Genomic DNA, 19,077 nt, shown 5'->3' on the forward strand with positions numbered 1-19,077 from the left:
TCCGGCGCCGCAACCGGGACTAGAACCTGGTGTGCCGGCGCCGCAAGGCGGAGGATTAGCCTGTTAAGCCATGGCGCCGGCTGAGAACCTGCACTTGTAATGTGCTCGTGGCTGATGCCTGTGCCGCTGGCCCTGGGTCTGCACTGATTGAGGAGAACCAGGCATTCTGCATATTGGCCCGCTGACGTCAGGTGCTGAGTTAGAGGAAGTTCAGTCGTGTGTCAGTATACTACATGCATGTTTTGGGGCATGTAACCACATGAATTTTTTATCTTTGTCAGTGAACAACTTACCAAGAACTACTGTTAGCTTGTATAAAGCTTACTATCTATATTTTTCCAGATACTGGAATTTCATGAAAAAATGGAATTAAAAGATAAGTTTGGTGTGAAAAATTTTGATATCCACGTATAGTTTTTTCATTATATGTATTTTTATTAACTTCAAGATCTTCATATGCATGGATCTCAATATGGATTTTATTTTGTAAAAAAAAATTTATTTTCCACAAACTTTTTTTCAATTTATTTGAAAGAGACCTCTCAGCTCTCATCCACTGGTTCACTCCCTTATAACAGCCGAGGCTTGACTAGGCTGGGAAGTCCATCCAGGTGTCCCACATGGGTAGCAAGAACCCAGTTTCTTGAGCCATAACCGCTGCCTTCCAGGGTCTGCATTACCAAGAAGCTGGAGTCAGGAGCCCAGGCCTGGCTATCAGACCCAAATACTCTGCTCTGGGATGCAAGCATCTCACTGCTGTGCTAATCACTTGCCCCTCCACAAACTTTTTTGAAGTCCTCTTGTAGGTGGAGGGAAATACCAGAGGGGTGTTCCTCACTCAGTAACATTGGTTGGTGGGAAGGATATGAATGTCATGTTCTCTTCTCAGCTTTATATCTTAAATGAAATATTTTGATTTTTAAAATACTTCACTGTTTTAGGACTATTGTAGGTTAAAGGAGAAACAGTTTTTGTGTTATAAAATGAGACTAATACTTGCAAGGTCCTTGGAACAGGGTCTTGTAGCTGGTAAAACTCCATAAATGTGAGTTGTTACTTGTAGTGTCTCCTGGTTGTGCAGAGAGGCAGTGTGGTACAGAGGTTAGGACACTGGCTCTGGCACCAGCTTGCCTGAATTTTGGTCACGGTCTCATTCTCACGTAATTATGGACAAGTTAAATCTCTGTAGTTCAGGGCTCTTATCCAGCCCATAGACACTGATAGAGTATGGAAGATAATCCTCTGCATCCATGGATTCAACTGAGCTCAGATTAAAAATATTTAGGGGTGGGCGCTGTGGTGTAGCTTTGTCTGCTGGCAGTGCTGGCATCCTATGTGGGCACTAGTTCAAGATCCAGTTGCCCCACTTCTGATCCAGCTCTCTGCTATGGCCTCAGAAAGCAGTAGAAAATGGCCCAAGTGCTTGGACCCTTGCACCCATGTGGGAAACGCAGAAGAAACTCGTGGCTCCTGCCTTCTGATCAGCCCAGCACTGGCTGTTGCATCCATTTGGGAAGTGAGCCAGTGGATGGAAGACCTCTCTGTCTCTGGCTCTGCCTGTGTCTCTCTGTAACTCTGCCTTTCAAATAAATAAATATTTTAAAAAATGTATTTGGAGAAAAATTACATCTGTAATGAATATTATAGACTTTTTAAAAAATTTTTTATTTTTGACAAAGTGGACAGTAAGAGAGAGACAGAGAGAAAGGTCTTCCTTTACCATTGGTTCACCCTCCAATGGCTGCTGCGGCCAGTGCACTGCGCTGATCCGAAGCTGGGAGCCAGGTGCTTCTCCTGGTCTCCCATGGGGTGCAGGGCCCAAGCACTTGGGACATCCTCCACTGCACTCCCGGGCCACAGCAGAGAGCTGGCCTGGAAGAGGGGCAACCGGGACAGAATCCGGCACCCCGACCGGGACTAGAACCCGGTGTGGCAGTGCCGCAAGGCGGAGAATTAGCCTATTGAGCCGCAGCACCGGCCATTATAGACTTTTTTTTTTTTTTAAGATTTATTTGAGAGACATCTGGTTCACTCCCCAGATGGCCTCAGTGGCTGGAGCTGTGTTGATCCAAAGCCCAGAGTTTCTTTCCGGTCTCCCATATGGATGCAAGGGCCCAAGCACTTGGGCCATCTTCCATTGCTTTCCCAAGCCATTAGCAGAGAGCTGGATCAGATGTGAAGTAGCTGGCACTCGAAGCAGTGCTCATATAGGATCCCTGTGCTGCAGGCAGAGGCTTAACCTGCTACGCCACAGCACTGGCCCCCAGACTTTTTCAATATTTCCTAAAGAATATAGTATACAGTGTATTAGGTATTAAAGTCATCTAGAAGGACTTAAAGTGTGCAGGGGATGTATGTAGGTGATACACAGATACTATGCCATTTTATATAAGGGACTTGACCATCTACAAATTTTGGTATCTTCAGGGGTCCTGGAACCAATTTCCCATGCCCTGTGGATACTGAAGGACAACTGTGCTTCTGTGCTAGATAGTATCATAGCCATTGCCCTAAGTCCTCAGGGATCCTGGAATCACCAGGGCCTGTAGGAGCTCCCCAGCCCCAGAGAGTGGGAAAGGAAATCCTGGTACAGCATGGCACTTCTGTTCAGATTGGACAGTGGTAAATACTGCTTTTCCGATTGTTCAGATTCTACTGTTGCCTGAGATGATGTATCTGCTCTTCAAGATTGAGTGAGTCGAGGTATACACAGGGCTTGGAATGGTGCCTGGCACTTAGAAAGTGCTCAGTAAGCATTAGCTGTCTTTATTGTGTCACATCAGTTTTTTGGTTTTTTTTTCACTTGCACACAAATGTTTATTGTCTAACATCAGTTTTTACTTTGGGAGTGGGCAGCTGGAAATGGAGAAGAAAAGTGCATGTTTGTTTATAAAGAGGATTGTCTTTTCCAGTAGGTTTTCCATTCTGTTCTCTGAGTTCATCGTTTTAGAGCCTCTGAGGAATCTCACTAAAGAACTGCCAAATATTTTGAGTGAAACTTAGTACCCACACCATTATAACCAGCCTCTTGTTTTTAATTTGTAAGCCTTCAGCATTTCTAAAACATTCTTAAACAGTTGAACCTTTTAGTGAGGTTAACCCTTTGTTTCCACTTTATCCTTAGCGTTTGTCTTTCTGTTTTTGTAGCAGTACGTCTGGTTTAACATTGGCAGTGTAGACACCTTTGAGCGGAACCTAGAAACTTTACAGCAAGAATTGGGCATAGAAGGAGAAAACCGGGTGCCTGTTGTCTACATTGCTGAAAGTGATGGGTAAGAAGTTTTCAGAATGTTATCTGAAGACTGTATACTGTACAAAGTTCTGATCCAAATTTCTTAGGGTAAGTTAAACTGAACTGCATTATACTAAACGTAAGTATGTATCTGCACCCCTAATGGTGCTGAAATAAGCTTTACTAAGACAAAAGGCACCGGAGTCGCTGAGTCATCCTGAGCAGCTTCCTCCACAGCGGGCGGGAGTTGGAAGGAGCCCTGAGAGTCTCCTGGGAAGCTGCCAGGAAGTGGATGCTTAACGCAGCTCCTGCAGCAACTGCAGGAGGGATGTATCCATTGTGTGATTTACTTCTGAAACTCGCTTGCTGTTAAATTAGCAAAGATTCAATATCTGAAAGACATTTCAGAATAAATTGTTGCATCTCAACAAGAAAACTGGAATTTCTACCCAGATTAATACCAAGGTCATCTGAAAAAAAATTTTTTTTTTAATTTTATTATTTATTTGAGTGACAGAGAATTTCTGCTGGTTCACTTCCCAAATGCCCACACATCCTATATGGATGCTAGGAACCCAATTTCTTGAGCCATCACCTGCTGCCTCCAAGGGTATGCATAAGCAAGAAGCTGGAATCAGGAGTCAAAACCAGGAATCAAACCTGGGTACTCTGATGTGGGACATACATCTGAAATGCTGGGCTAAACATTCTCCCCCCGTGTTAAAATCTTTAAATGAATGATATGAAATCTCTTTGAAACTTACATATAGCAATAATAAATCACAGTGCATACTGTATATAAGTGGTGGTTATTGGGTGAGGCTAAAATAGACAGCATTGATGTTGGTTTATCCTTTATAATTCAACATCAGTGATATTAACACACACAGATTCTCCTTGTACCTCAAGTAAAATATTAGAATAGATTTTTCAAAAATTGAAAATATTTGCAATTGTATATGCAAAACATTGAAAAAGCCAAAGCTCACCTGCCAGCATGGCAACATTAACACCGTGTGTCATCCCTCCAGCTCCTTCCTGCTGAGCATGCTGCCCACAGCACTCATCATCGCCTTTTTACTGTACACCATAAGAAGAGGGCCTGCTGGCATCGGGCGGCCCGGCCGGGGCATGGGTGGACTCTTCAGTGTTGGAGAAACCACTGCCAAGGTCTTAAAGGATGAGATAGACGTGAAGTTCAAAGATGTGGCTGGCTGTGAGGAGGCCAAGCTAGAAATAATGGAATTTGTGAATTTCTTGAAAAACCCGAAACAGTATCAAGACCTAGGAGCAAAAATCCCAAAGGTAAAATGAACTTTCAGAGGGTTATACCCAGCAGTGTTCTGAAGTAGCCCTTGATCCCTGCAGTCATTTTAGGAAGGTGGATTACGTCTGTTTTGGGGTTAGTTTTTTTGGGTGTATTCCTGCAGCTACTTGTGTTGTCTCCTTTTGGAGGTCTGATTCATCTTCCTTCTCAGTCTGATTGGGCTGCTGTACCTTCCTGTAGCTCCCTGAGCACATCACACTTGGCTGTTACCCATTGTTCCCTCACTTCACAGAAGTGTGTGGACCGTCTGCCTGTGCCTGGCACTGAGGATCATGGCACAGATATGGTATAGAAGAGACAGCCCTAATGAACACCTCCCCTTCTTCCAGCAGATGTATCTGTGGCCACTGTTAGCAAAACAGCCCGGGCCTTCCTGGGCTTTGTACCTCTGGCTAGGCACAAAACGGTCGTATTCTGTTTGCTGAATGGATAGTACCTTCATATTAAGAAAATAAATAAGAAATGTTTGGGGCAGGTGTTTAGTTTCATGGTTAAGATGTTGGTTGGGATGCCCATATTGCAGAGTGCTTGAGTTCGAGTCCTGATTCTGTTCCAAATTCCAGCTTCCTGCTAATGCAGACTTGGGTGGCAGCAGGTGATGGCTAAAATAGTTGCGTCCCTGCCACTAATGTGGGAGACCTGGATTGAGTTCCTGGCTCCCGGTTTGGGCTCAGCTCAGCCCCAGCCATTGCGGGCATTTGGGGAGTGAACGAGTAGATGGGCGCTTTCTCTGTCTCTCTCTGCTTTTCAAATAAATTAAATACATAAAAATCTTTAATTCTTTTTGCAATCCATTTTTTTTTTTTTTTTTGACAGAGTGGACAGTGAGAGAGAGACAGAGAGAAAGGTCTTTCTTTTGCCGTTGGTTCACCCTCCAATGGCCGCTGCGGCCGGCACGCTGCAGCTGGCGCACTGCGCTGATCCGAAGGCAAGAGCCAGGTGCTTATCCTGGTCTCCTGTGGGGTACAGGGCCCAAGCACTTGGGCCATCCTCCACTGCACTCCCTGGCCACAGCAGAGAGCTGGCCTGGAAGAAGGGCAACTGGGACAGAATCTGGTGCCCCGATCGGGACTAGAACCTTGAGTGCCGGCACCGCAAGGCGGAGGACTAGCCTGTTGAGCCGCGGCGCCGGCCTGCAGTCCATTATTAATATTTACTTTAAATGAATCATATGTTAAAAAAAATCATCATTTCCTTGATTTTCACGTCCTGTCTACATGGATAAAAAGTCCTGTTGCATGGTTTCATAATTTGCTGTGCTGTGGAGACTTGCATTGTGGTGCAGTAGGTTAACCTGCTTGTGACATCGGCATCCCATATGGTTGAGATGCCATGTGGGTGCTAGTTTGAGGCTTGGCTGCCCTGCTTCTGATCGGCTCACTGCTAATGTCCCTATGTAAGCAATGGAAGATGGCTCAAGTCTTTGGGTCCTTGCCACCCATGTGGGAGACTCAGATGGAGTTCTGAACTCTTGGCTTTGGCCTGACCCATCCTTGGCCGTTACAGCTGTTTGGGAAGTAAACCCACAGATAGAAGATCTCTTTCTCCTTCTCACTCTGTAACTTTGCCTTTCAAATAAATAATCCTGTTAAAAAATTTGTTATTGTATTTCATATCCAGGCATCTATATAATTTAATGTAACAGTTTCATATTTTTAAGACTTATTTAATTATTTGAAAGAGTTAGAGAAAGATATCTTCCATCCCTTGGTTCACTCCACACATGCCTGCAATGGCCACCCAGAACTGGGCCAGGCCAAAGCTAGGAGTTTCATCCTGATCTCCCACATGGGTGGCAGGGGCCCACACTTGGGCCATCTTCAGCTGTTCCTCCCAGGCTATTAGGGAGCTAAATCAGAAATAGAGCAGCCAGGACATAAACCAGCACCCATATAGATACCAGCATTGCATGTGGTAGCTTTACCCGCAATGCCACAATGCTGGCCCCAACAGTTTTATATTATTTAAGCAAACCTTAAAGTTTTGTCACAAAATCTAGGGAAAAAATCTTTTGACTAATGTGGTGGATAATATATCCACCTCTCCACATGGTGGAATTTATAAATAGAGCATTACAGTAGTATGCCTAGTGATGAAAACGAGAGGACACTGTTTATAGCTAATCTCATAATGGACAATAATTGTAAAAGTCAATTTATAGAATTGGGTTTCAATTGTCATTCATGCTAAAAATGTTGACTTGCATGTGAAAGTAGAAGTTGGTGATTGAGTTTATTATTTGAGTTCAAAGACCAGTTTTACTTGTAAAGAGTAAAAGAAAGATGTAAATTTAGAATGTGATGTTTATATCTCCTTGAATTATGTGAGTATTAATAGAGTTCCAGCTTAAGTCACCCTTAATGTACATATAAGGGGTCTTCACAAAGGTCATGAAAGATGATCTTACAGAAAAATTGTGTGTGGATTTCAGAATTATTTTTGCATCAAAATTTATCTTTTAATTTTTTGTATGTATATATTTGAAAAGCAGGTTAAGAAACTGAGGGCTCACATCCACTAATTTACTCCCCAAGTGCCCACAATAGCTGGCAATAGGGGCAAGTCAAATCCAGGAACCAGGACCCAAGGTGGGGCTCCCATGTGGGTTGCAGGGACCCCAACATTTGAGCCATCACCTGCTGCCTCCCAGGATGCACATTGGCAAGATAGCTAGAATCAGGACAGAGCCATGACTTAAACCTATACACTATAGTATGGGACATGGCTGTCTTAACCATCAGGAAAAATATACCTGCAAAGAAACTACCACCTCCTAAACATACCTGTCTTTTATTTATTTTTTTAAAGATTTGTTTGTTTATTTTGAAAGGCAGAATGACAGCAAGAGAGAGAGAGGGAGGAAGACAGATCATTCATCCACTGGCTCATACCCCACATGACTGCAACAACTGGTGTTCCACGTGGGTTTCAGGGGCCAGAGTACTTGGGCCATTATCTGCCACTTCCCAGGTTCGTTAGCAGAGAACTGGATCAGAAGCAGAGTAGCCAGGACGTGAACTAGTACTCTGATACGGGACGTAGGCATCCCAAGCAGTGACTTAACCTGCTTCACCACTATGCCTGCCCCTAAACTTATCTTTTAATTCCATTTTTTTCACATACTTTTGAAGTACCTCTGTACTACTAAAGGTCTAAAAAGAAAACACTAAGGGAAGTACTTAAGGTTTCACATTCAGATAAATTTTTTGAAGAATTGTCACTAGTCATTCTTCTTGCTAATATATTTTATCAGAGTTAAGATGTTTAAGAAATAATGAGATTTAGAGACAATTACATCTTGACATTGTGTGGATATGCAATTTACTTTGCTAAAAATCTAATTAAATGTAATTTCTCTTTTTTAATGTCTGAAGGGTGCGATTCTCACTGGTCCTCCAGGCACTGGGAAGACACTGCTAGCTAAGGCCACAGCTGGAGAAGCCAACGTCCCCTTCATCACCGTTAGTGGATCCGAATTCTTGGAGATGTTTGTTGGTGTTGGTCCAGCTAGAGTAAGTCTTATTTTCTTGTTATTCTGTTTTTGTTTTCTTTTTAAACTTAGTTAAACTTAGTTATTTCTTTGAGAGCGGACAGAGAGAGGGCTCACAACTGCCAGTTCACTCCCCAAATGTCCTCTGGGCTGGGCCAAAGCTGGAAGTTGTGAACTCTATGCAGGTCTCTCGTGTGGGTGACAGGAGTTCCATTACATGAGCTATCACTGCTGCCTCTTAGGGTTTGCATTTGCGGGAAGCTGAAATTAGGAGCTGGAAACAAGTGTTGAACCCAGGCACCCTGATGAGGTTGACCTAACCTGTGTCTTAACTGCTAAGCCAAATGCCTGTCCTAGTACTGTTCTATCTATTTTGATGATTCAGCTTCCTTACTCCCAGATCAGTGCCCCCTCAATGGGGCCTTGGTGAAGATGGCCCTGTTCCTGAAGTCCCCAGAGTGACCTCTCATCAGTCACTGCTTTGAATACTCCAGGCCAGCCTCCAGCAAAGCCTGTCACTTCGTGCTCACCTCCTTTACCCCAACTGAGATGGCAGTCAGTTATCTAATACAGTTCTTTCTTATTTATTTTTATTTTTTAACATTTATTTTATGTATTTGAAAGGCAGAGTTACAGAGAGGCAGAAAGAGAGGGGTCTTCATCTGCTGGTTCACTCCCCAAATGGCCACAATGGCTGGAGCTGGGCCAATCTGAAGCCAGGAGCCAGGAGCTTCTTTCTTCCTGGTCTCCCACGTGGGTGCAAGGGTTCAAGGACTTGGACCATCTTCTACTGCTTTCCCAGGCCATACCAGAGAGCTGGATTGGAAATGGAACAGCTAGGACTCAAACCAGCACCCATTTGAGATGCCGGTATTGCAGATGGTGGCTTTACGTACTGCACCACAGTGCCGGCCCCATACTGTTCTTATTTTTCTTTCTTTCTTTCTTTTTTTTTTTTTAAGATTTATTTATTTATTTGAAAGTTACAGTTATAGGAAGAGACAGAGAGGTAGAGATCTTACATCCACTTGTTCATACCCCAAATGGCCACAACGGCAGGAGCTGGGCTAGTCCAAATCTGGGAGCCAGGAGCTTCTTCTGGGTCTCCCACGTGGGTTCAGGGGCCCAAGGAATTGGGCCGTCCTCCACTGCTTTCCCAGTCACGTTAGCAGGGAGCTGGATCTAAAATGGAGCAGCCAGTACTCAAACTGGAACCCATATGGGATGCCGGTGCTACAGACAGCAGCTTTACCCGCTATTCCACAGTGCTGACCCCTGAACTTATATTTCAAGAAGTGACTTTAATTTTGTAACAGTTTTATTGAGATAGAATTCATATACCACAAAACTCACCATCTTAAAGTATCCAGATCAGTGGCTTTTAGTGTATTACCAGATATGTGCAGCCACCACCATCTGTTATGCAGTGTTTTCATCACCTGAGGAAGAAACCCCAGACCTTCAACTACCAGCTCCCCATTGCTGCTGCCTTACTCTCAGCCTAAGCAAATACTAATCTGCTTTGTCTATAAAATTTCCTGTTTCATGTGTGGTCTTTTATGCCTGGTTTTTTTCACTTAGCACAATGTTTTCAAGGTAAATGGTTGTCATGTTTTACTTTTTTGAGGAGCCACCAGAATTTTACATTCCAACTGGCAGGGGTTATGATTTTTTTTTTTAGATCCCCACCACCACCTCATCTTTTCTCACTTTTTTATTACCACTGCTCATCCTGGTGGGTGTGATATGGTGTCTCATTTTGCTTTTGATTTGTATTTCCTTAATGACTGATGATGTCGAGCATCTGTCTTCTCAGATTGGCTGTTTGTCTCTCTTGCAGAGATGTCTATTTAGACCTTTGCTGTTTTTTTAATTAGGTGATCTCTCTCTATTCATTTTTATATTTGAGAGACACAGAGAGAACTTCCATCTTCCTTTTCACTCCCCAAATGCTCCCGTTAGCCAGGTTCGGGTGGGTGGTAACCAGAAGCCAGGAACTCAGCTGGGGTCTCCATGTGGATGGCAGAGACCCAGTCACTTGAGCCATCATCTGCTGCTTCCAAGGGTCTACACTAGCAGGAATCTGGAGTCAGAAGCCAGAGCCAGGAATTGACTCTAGGCACTCACATATAAATTTACTTATCTGAAGGGCACAGTTTTGAGAGAGAGAAAGGGAAAGACAGAGAAAGAGGTCTTCCATCCACTGATTCACTCCCTGAATAGCCACAACAGCCAGGGATGCAACAAAGTTAGGAGCCATCAGCTTCTTCTAGGTCTCCCACGTGAATGCAAGAGCCCAGGCACTTGGGCCATCTGCTGCTGCTTTCCCAGGCTCATTAACAGGAAGCTGGATGAGAAGTGGAGCAACCAGGGCTCTAACCAGTGCCCATATGGGATGCCAATGTTGAAGGCAAAGGGTTTATCCACTGTGCCACAAGTCCTGCCCCAAGGGTTTCAGGCGTTTTAACCACTTGGTCAAACACCCACCCTAGATTGTGTGTCTGTTTATTGTTGAATTTTAACGAGTTCTACATAGATTCTGGGTATCTACTCTGATCAGATACATGATTTGCAAATATCCTCTTTCATCTTGTGCGTTTTCACCTTCTTGATAGTAAAGCACAAAAAAGTTTTTAATTTTCATGTCTTGTCTGTTTTTCCTATTGTTGCTTATATTTTTGGTGTCACATCTAAGAACTTGTTCCCAAATCCAAAATCGTGAATGTTTACGCCTTTGTTTTCTTCTAAGAGATTTATTTCTTACTTAGGTCAAAATCTATCTTGAGCTAATTTTTGTATATTATACAAGGTAAAGGTTTAATTTCATTCTCTGCAGGTGGATATCCAGTTTTCAGCACTGTTTGTTGAAAAGACTGCCTTTTCCCATTTAATAATCTTGATACTCTTGACCCTTATCTCTGGACTCTCAATGCTGTCCTTTTGATCTGTATGACTTTTTTTTTTTTTAATTTGTTCATTTGAGGGGGAAAGTGAGACAGATGAGAGTGAGAAAGGATTTGGAGAGGGAGAGAGTATGCTCCCATACTCTGATTTACTACCCAGATGAACACAGCAGCCAAGCTAAACTGGGAGCCAGGAACTCAATTTAGATCTCCCAGGTGGGTGGCAGGGACTTAATTATTCAAGCCATCATCAGCTGACTCCAGGGTGTGCATCATCAGGAAACTGGAGTCAGGAGCTGGAGGTGGGTCTCAAAGCCAGGCATTCCAACATGAGACATGTTGGTCCTGACTGGCAGCTTAACCACTGGGCCTAATGCCTACCCCCATATGTCTGTTCCTAGGCCAGTGCCATACCGTCTTGATTCCTGTTGCTTTGTAGTGAGTTTTGAAATCAGGAAGTATATGGTTTATTGTTTAAAGAAGCACTTGTATTTATTTCATCAGTGTCTAGAATGTGACTTTGAACAGAAATACTGTAGAAATGCAAAATGCTATCATAGTTAACTTTTCTAGACATCAAGGAACAACTTAGAATCAGTAAGAAAGTGTTGTTGGGGGCTGGCGCTGTGGCATAGTGGGTAAAGCCACTGACTGTGGTGTCAGCATCCCATATGGGTGCCAGTTCAAGTCATGGCTGCTCCGCTTCTGATCCAGCTCTCTGCTATGGCCTGGGAAAGCAGTAGAAGATGGCCCAAGTGCTTGGGCCCATGCACCCATGTGGGAGACCCAGAGGAAGCTCCTGGCTCCTGGCTTTGGATTGGTCATCTGGGGAGTGAACCAGAGATGGAAGAACTCTCTCTCTCTGCTTCTGCCTCTCTGTAACTCTGCCTTTCAAAAATAAATAAATAAATAAATAAATAAATACATCTTAAAAAAAAGTGCCGTGTCCTCAGTTAATAGCTAGTAACAATAGATCTTATTAATGGCATCTTAGTTTAAGAGAATTACAATAGGTAAAACAGGTGAATTCACATGGCTTTTATAAGGCTTATGACTCTTAAAAAACAGAGGAAGGAAGAGTCGCATGTTTATAACGATGGACCGTGGGACTGGATGTGTGGGAGCCTAGCACATAGAGAGCTGAGAAATAGGTGAAAAATTGGTTATGTGGGATGGGCATTTGGCATGGTGCTTAAGACTGCCCTTGCGATGCCCACTCCCATATTGGAATGTCTGGACTCCGCTGAGTTCCAGCTTCCTGCTGATGGAGACCTGGAGGCAGTAGGTGATAGCTAAAGTGGTTGGGTGTCTGCCACCCACGTGGAAGACCCAGATTAAGTTATGGACTCCTGGCTTTGGCCTGGCCTAACCCAGGCTGTTGTGGGCATTTGTGGAGTGACAAAATGGACGGAAAGTCTCTGCCTGCATACCTCTCTCCTTTTCAAATGAGTGAAAAATTTTGAAAAAGAACTGGTCATGTGAGATGCTTGAGGGTGTATGGGGCTGGACAGACCCATTGGTTGGGCTGGTCGGAGAGGAGGGAGCTTGAGGCTGGTTGTTGGGCACCTTGACGGTGCTGGACTTGTCAAAGTGGTGCAGCAGGTATTAAACAGGTGGGTCAGGGGACTGAAAGACCAAGAACCAGAGGGATGTGGGACATAGGCCAACAGAGGACCTCGGCAAGGAGGGTAGGGTACCCGCCCCACATGGAGCCTCTGCAGGGGTTTTCCAGCAGAATTATTTTGGTGATTTGTTAAGCAGACCCCGACTCTACCTCACCTGGAGAGGAGAAGGTAGAAATTTCCTCTATGTGAGAGCTTTGAGGGATGCCAAGTTCAGTTCAGGCACAAAGAGGAAGGAACGAGCTTGAGCTGTGGGGTCTGTTGGCCACAGGTCTGGAGTTCAAAGGAAGGCTGTAGGGGTGCGTGAGCTGCATCGGGAGGTGTTAAAAATGAAAATCCAGAAGTCCAGGCAGGAGAGGCTGAGGAGGACGCATGGAAACTGAAGTGAAAGGGCTATGAGGCGCTGGGGCTCATGTCTGGCACTTGTAAAAGTGGGCACAGCAGGGACAGCCCCTTCTTCCCACCTCAGCTTATGGCCTGAGAGAGTAAGCTCAACAGACCATCTCTAGGAGCAAAGCTGCCAGCTGCTGTCCTGTCACAGTGGCTTTGGGAGCAGGGGCATCACTGCTGCTTGGTGCTGGCCATCAGGGTAGGCTTGCAAAGTCCTTGCCCTTACTTTGTGTGCAAGGGTTGCATAGACCTACTAGTAAATTTCTGCTCACTGCTTGCTTTTTAGGCATAAGTGAAGTGGGAGGTCTGAACTTGTCAACTGAATATGAGATTTACAGCTCTATAGTGTTGTCTTTTTTTAGGGCAAACCGTGTCATATTAAATTGTTGATATTAGGACAACAGATGTTGTTAGTGTTTATTACAGATGCAATGATTGATGAGATTATAGGAATGCTATTTGCTTGCCTTGAGTCAGTTATCAAGTTACTCATGCTTTGCTTGTCCTTTGCTACTTGTAACCCTTCAAATCTGTCCTCTACAGTATGTAACAGATTTCCTTCATAGATTAAAACAAACAAACAAACAAACTTAAGGCTTATGTTTCTTGAGGAGATAAATGGCACTCACTTGTCAGGCCTCCTCCTTGTTTCTCTTGTTACCAAGGTGCGAGACTTATTTGCTCTGGCTCGGAAGAATGCTCCTTGCATTCTCTTCATTGATGAAATCGACGCTGTGGGACGGAAGCGAGGAAGAGGCAACTTTGGTGGGCAAAGTGAACAGGAAAACACACTCAACCAGCTGCTGGTGGAGATGGATGGTGAGTGGTCAAGTCTTCTGTATTTTATTTATTTATTTTTCTTAAAGGTTTATTTATTTATTTTAAAGGCAGAGCTTCAGAGGGAGAAGGGGAGCTCTCTGTCTACTAGTTCACTCCCCAAATGACAGCAGCAGCCATGTATGGGCCAGATTGAAACCAGGAGTGAGGAACTCAGTATGTCTCCCACATGGTTAGCAGAGGCCCAAGTACTTGGGTCATGTTCTGCCACCTTCCCAAACAAGTTGGCAGGGAGCTGGATTGTAAGCAGAGCAGTCAGGACTCCAGCTTGCACTCCAGTTTGGGATGCCAGTGTCACAACCAGCAGCTTAGCTTAACACACTGTACCACAATGCTAGCCCCTTGTACTTTATTTTTTATTCTTTTAAAATGTTTATGTATTTACTATTTGAAAAAATAAAAGTGCTCATCCAATGGATCACTCCTCAGATGCCTACAATAGCTGGGGTTGAGCCAGGCTGAAGTTGGGAGCTGGGAACTCAGTCTAGGTCTTCTACGTTGAGTAGCAGGGACCCAATCACTTAGGCCATCACTGCTGTCTCCTAGGTCTGCATTAGCAGGAAGCTGGAGTTAGGAGCCAGAGTTGGAACTCAAACCCAGGCACTCTGATGCTGGACACAGGCATCTCAGCCAGTGTCTTAGCCATTAAACTAAATGCCTATCTGAAAGTTTTCTGGTTTTTTTTTTTTTTTTTAATTTACCTGAGAGGTAGAGTTACAGATAGAGAGGGAGAGAGAAAGAGAAAGGTCTTCCATCTGCTAGTTTACTCCCCAAATGGCTGCAATGGCTGGAGCTGGGCCAATCCAGAGCCAGGAACTTCTTCCAGGTCACCCACACGGGTACAGGGACCCAAGGACTTGGGCCATCTTCTCCTGCTTTCCCATGCTTTAGCAGAGAGCTAGATTGGAAGAGGAGCAGCCCAGGACTAGAACCAGCATCCATATGGGATGCTGGGACTGAAGGCAGAGGCTTAGCCAACTACACCACAGCGCTGGCCCCTATTTTTTCTGTATTTTAAATGATACTTTCTCACTGTTTTGCTTATCTATAAAAATGAGAATTCTTATTCTCATATTGAGTGGTCTCCCCCACCCCCAGGGAAAAAAGATCTCTAAAGCATCCCTATTTAGCTACTGCTTTATATCAGTATGCATGATAGCAAACTATAGTTGCCTGTCAACCTACCATAACATAATATTGGTATTGAGCTAGTATTTGTATCTGGAGTTGAGTAAAAGGAAAAATGGTGAAATGATCCACAGAAAAATGACATTCCCATTGCCAAATCATCTATGATCCTGAAGCATCAGGGGACACAAGTGTGACCAAGTGTGAATTTGGCCAATTTCAAATATTCTTTTTTAAGATTTATTTATTGGGGCCGGTGCCACGGCTCAATGGGCTAATCCTCCGCCTGCGGCGCCAGCACACCGGGTTCTAGTCCCAGTCGGGGTGCCGGATTCTGTCCCAGTTGCTCCTCTTCCAGTCCAGCTCTCTGCTGTGGCCTGGGAGTGCAGTGTAGGATGGCCTGGGTCCTTGGGCCCTGTATCCGTATGGGAGACCGAGGGAAGCACCTGTCTCCTAGCTTCGGATCAGTGTGGTGCGCCGGCTGCAGCGTGCCGGCAGCGGCCATTGAGGGGTAAACCAACGGAAAAGGAAGACTTTTCTCTGTGTCTCTTTCTCTCACTGTCCACTCTGCCTGTCAGAAAAAAAAAAAAGATTTATTGGGACCGGTGCTGTGGCATAGTGGGTGAGGCTGCTGCCTACAGTGCCAGCAGCCTGTATGGGCACCAGTTGGAGTCCCAGCTGCTCCACTTCCAATCCAACTCAATGCTGTGGCCTGGGAAAGCAGTGGGAGATGGCCCCTGTACCCACATGGGAAGACCATGAGGAAGCTCCTGGCTCCTGGCAGCTCCAGCTGTTGCAGCCAATTGGGGAGTGAATCCGTGCATGGAAGACCTCTCTCTCTCTTTCTCTGCCTCTCCTTCTCTCTGTGTAACTCTGACTTTCAAATAAATAAATCAATCTTTAAAAAAAAGATTTAATTATTTATTTGAGAAGTAGAGTTACAGGTGTGTGTGTGGGGGAGAGAGAGAGAGAGAGAGAGGTAGGTCTTCCATCCTCTGGTTCTCTCCCCAAGTGGGTGCAATGGCTGAAGCTAGGCTGATTTGAAGCCAGAAGCTTCTGGGTCTCATGCAGATAGCCCTAAGCACGTGGGCTATCTTCCACTGCTTTCCCAGGCCGTGAGCAGGGAGCTGGATCGAAAGAGGAGCAGCGAAGACTTGAACCGGCGCCCATATGGGATGCCAGCACTTCAGGCCAGGGCTTTAGCCTTGTGCGCCATAGCGTCAGCCCCAGAACAAATTTTAAGTCTCGGGGAGTGATGGAAGAAGATGGTTAATGGTTACAGGGGTGCAGTTGGACAGGAGGAATGACTTCGAATGTTCTGTAGCACTATAGGGTAACCGGTGACAACAGTTAATAGTATGTTTCAGAACAGCTAGGACAATGCTCTTGAATGTTCCCACTACAAAGAAATAAGGAATGTTTGAGGTGAGAGAGATGTTACCCTGATCTGTTCATCACAGATTGTATCCAGATATTGAAATAACAGATTGTAATCCACAACTGTATATAATTAGTGTGCCAATTAAAAATATTAAACATATTTAATAACTTATTTTTTTTTTTGACAGGCAGAGTGGACAGTGAGAGAGAGACAGAGAGAAAGGTCTTCCTTTTGCCGTTGGTTCACCCTCCAATGGCTGCCGTGCGCTGCGGCCGGCGCACCGCGCTGATCCGATGACAGGAGCCAGGTGCTTCTCCTGGTCTCCCATGGGGTGCAGGGCCCAAGGACTTGGGCCATCCTCCACTGCACTCCCTGGCCACAGCAGAGAGCTGGCCTGGAAGAGGGGCAACCGGGACAGGATCGGTGCCCCGACTGGGACTAGAACCCGGTGTGCCGGCGCCGCAAGGCGGAGGATTAGCCTAGTGAGCCGTGGCGGCCCAATATTTAATAGCTTTTAGTCCATTATATGACTATTAAGTTTTTAAGATTGATTGATTGATTTGAAAGGCAGAGCTACACACAGAGATCTTTCATCTACTGGTTCACTCCCCAAATAGCCATTTGCTTCATGTGGGTGGAGAGGCCCAATCATTTGGGCCATTTTCTGTGCTTTCCCACATGCATTAGCAAGGAGCTGGGTTGGAAGTAGACCAGCCAGAATTTGAACCAGCACTCATTTGGGACGCCAGCATCGCAGGCAGTGGCTTAACCCGCCTTACCACAACAGTGGTCCCCTGCTCTCTGGTTATTAAGGACAAAATGAATAGCAAGAAAAATAATTCAAGTTTGTGACTTTAAAAATTCTGGATAATAGAAAAACATGGTAGTGCAGCTATGCCTTGTCATGCTTGTGTGTTCTGGACAGGCACACTGTGACTTCCTGCTGTGTGTCATTTGATGATTACATTTTTGTTATCTTTTCAGGATTCAATACAACGACAAATGTTGTCATTTTGGCTGGTACCAATCGGCCGGATATCCTGGACCCGGCACTGATGAGACCAGGGCGTTTTGACAGGCAGATCTTCATTGGTGAGGTGGTGTCCCCCAGGTTCAGTCCAGTTCTCATGGTGTAGGTATGACCGTCTGACAATTTTTTTTCCCTTAAAAATAATTTCTAAAGGACCACCAGACATAAAAGGAAGAGCCTCTATTTTCAAAGTTCATCTGCGGCCACTAAAACTGGACAGTGCCTTGGAAAAGGAGAAACTGGCCAGAAAATTGGCATCCTTAACTCCAGGATTTTCAGGTGAGTGGAAATAACTGCCATTTTGCTCCTGATAAGCACCAGCAGAATATGAGGAGCTAGCATAGTGAGCCCATCCACACCACTGTCTCACGCAGGAGCAGGTTCTGATCCACATGCATGTATTTATTGGAAAAGTTAGAATCTGAAAAGCATTTGGCAAGCTTGACATTTGTTTTTAAATTTTAAAAAAATTTTAAATATGTATGTATACTTTTAAAAAAAAGATTTATTTATTTGAAAGGTAGAGTGACAGGGATGGATCTTATATTTGCTGGTTCATTCCCCAAATGCCCACAACAGCTGGGACTGGGCTAGGCTGAAGCAGAAACCTGAAACTCCATCAGTGTCTCCCATGTAAGGGCAAGAAGCCAAGTACTTGGGCCATCATCTGGTGTCTCCCAGGTGCATTAGCAGGAAGCTAGATCAGAAGTACAGAGTAGCCAGGATGCAAACCAGGCATTCTGACATAGGATGCAGGAATCCCAAGTGGCAGCCTAACCTGCTGTGCCACAACACTTACTGCAGCTTCACGTATCTATTTTTTTTTTTTTTTTTTAATATTTATTCATTTGAAAGAGTTACACAGAGGAGAGGAGAGGCAGAGAGAGACAGAGGTCTTCCATCCGCTTGTTCATTCCCCAATTGGCTCCAACAGCCGGAGCTGCGCTGATCCTAAGCCAGGAGCCAGGAGCTTCCTCCGGGTCTCCCACATGGTTGCAGGGGCACGAGGACTTGGGCCACCTTCTACTGCTTTCCCAGGCCATAGCAGAGAGCTGGATTGGAAGTGGAGCAGCCAGATCTCGGGCCGGCTCCCATCTGGGATGCCAGCACTTCACGCCAGGGCATTAACCTGCTGCGCCACAGCGCCAGCCCCAGCTTCATGTATCTTAATTTAAGTTGTTTAATTGAGTGTCCTAGGTTACTGTAATGCTTGTGTTTATAATTTTTTGTCAGCTTATTAACTAATGTGTCCACCTAAGTCATTTTCCCAGCAGAGATGGTGAAACTAAATGAGTTAACTAGAACAGTAAAATGCTGTCTTAGCTGCTACAGGAACTGTATTGTCTTATGGTAAAGGGTCATCTTTAGTTATCTGTTTACTACTGATTCTTTCATCTCAGTACAAAACACCAAGATTATACGAGGTTTACACTAAATGCTGGAGACGCTTAGAGTTATCATGAACCAAACTGATTGATCTCTCCATAAAACACTTCTCCAGTCTCCTGTTGGTTGAGAAGTTGACTCTGGGTCTAGTCCCCCACAGCGTGTGGCAAGCAGTGTGGGTGTATTTTGGCGGTAAGCCATTCTGTGTGCTCATTTTGTAGGAGCGGATGTTGCCAATGTCTGTAACGAAGCCGCCTTGATTGCTGCGAGACACCTTTCAGATGCCATAAATGAGAAACATTTTGAACAAGCAATTGAACGAGTGATTGGTGGTAAGGCAGCTGATGGGAT

General features: G+C 44.9%; 1 protein-coding gene across 1 annotated transcript in view; it reads left to right on the top strand.

The window, feature by feature from the left end:
• The window catches only part of AFG3L2 (AFG3 like matrix AAA peptidase subunit 2), a 57,578-nt gene that overhangs the window by 23,670 nt on the left and 14,831 nt on the right, over positions 1-19,077 (top strand). The window contains exons 7-13 of the mRNA XM_062201338.1: positions 3,148-3,272; positions 4,264-4,537; positions 7,934-8,071; positions 13,630-13,783; positions 17,295-17,402; positions 17,494-17,619; positions 18,948-19,058. Coding sequence (XP_062057322.1) covers positions 3,148-3,272; positions 4,264-4,537; positions 7,934-8,071; positions 13,630-13,783; positions 17,295-17,402; positions 17,494-17,619; positions 18,948-19,058 — 1,036 coding nt within the window. The remainder of the gene's footprint in view (positions 1-3,147; positions 3,273-4,263; positions 4,538-7,933; positions 8,072-13,629; positions 13,784-17,294; positions 17,403-17,493; positions 17,620-18,947; positions 19,059-19,077) is intronic.

The sequence above is a fragment of the Lepus europaeus genome, chromosome 9 (genome assembly GCF_033115175.1).
Source record: "Lepus europaeus isolate LE1 chromosome 9, mLepTim1.pri, whole genome shotgun sequence".
In the NCBI taxonomy this organism is placed as follows: Eukaryota; Metazoa; Chordata; class Mammalia; order Lagomorpha; family Leporidae; genus Lepus; species Lepus europaeus.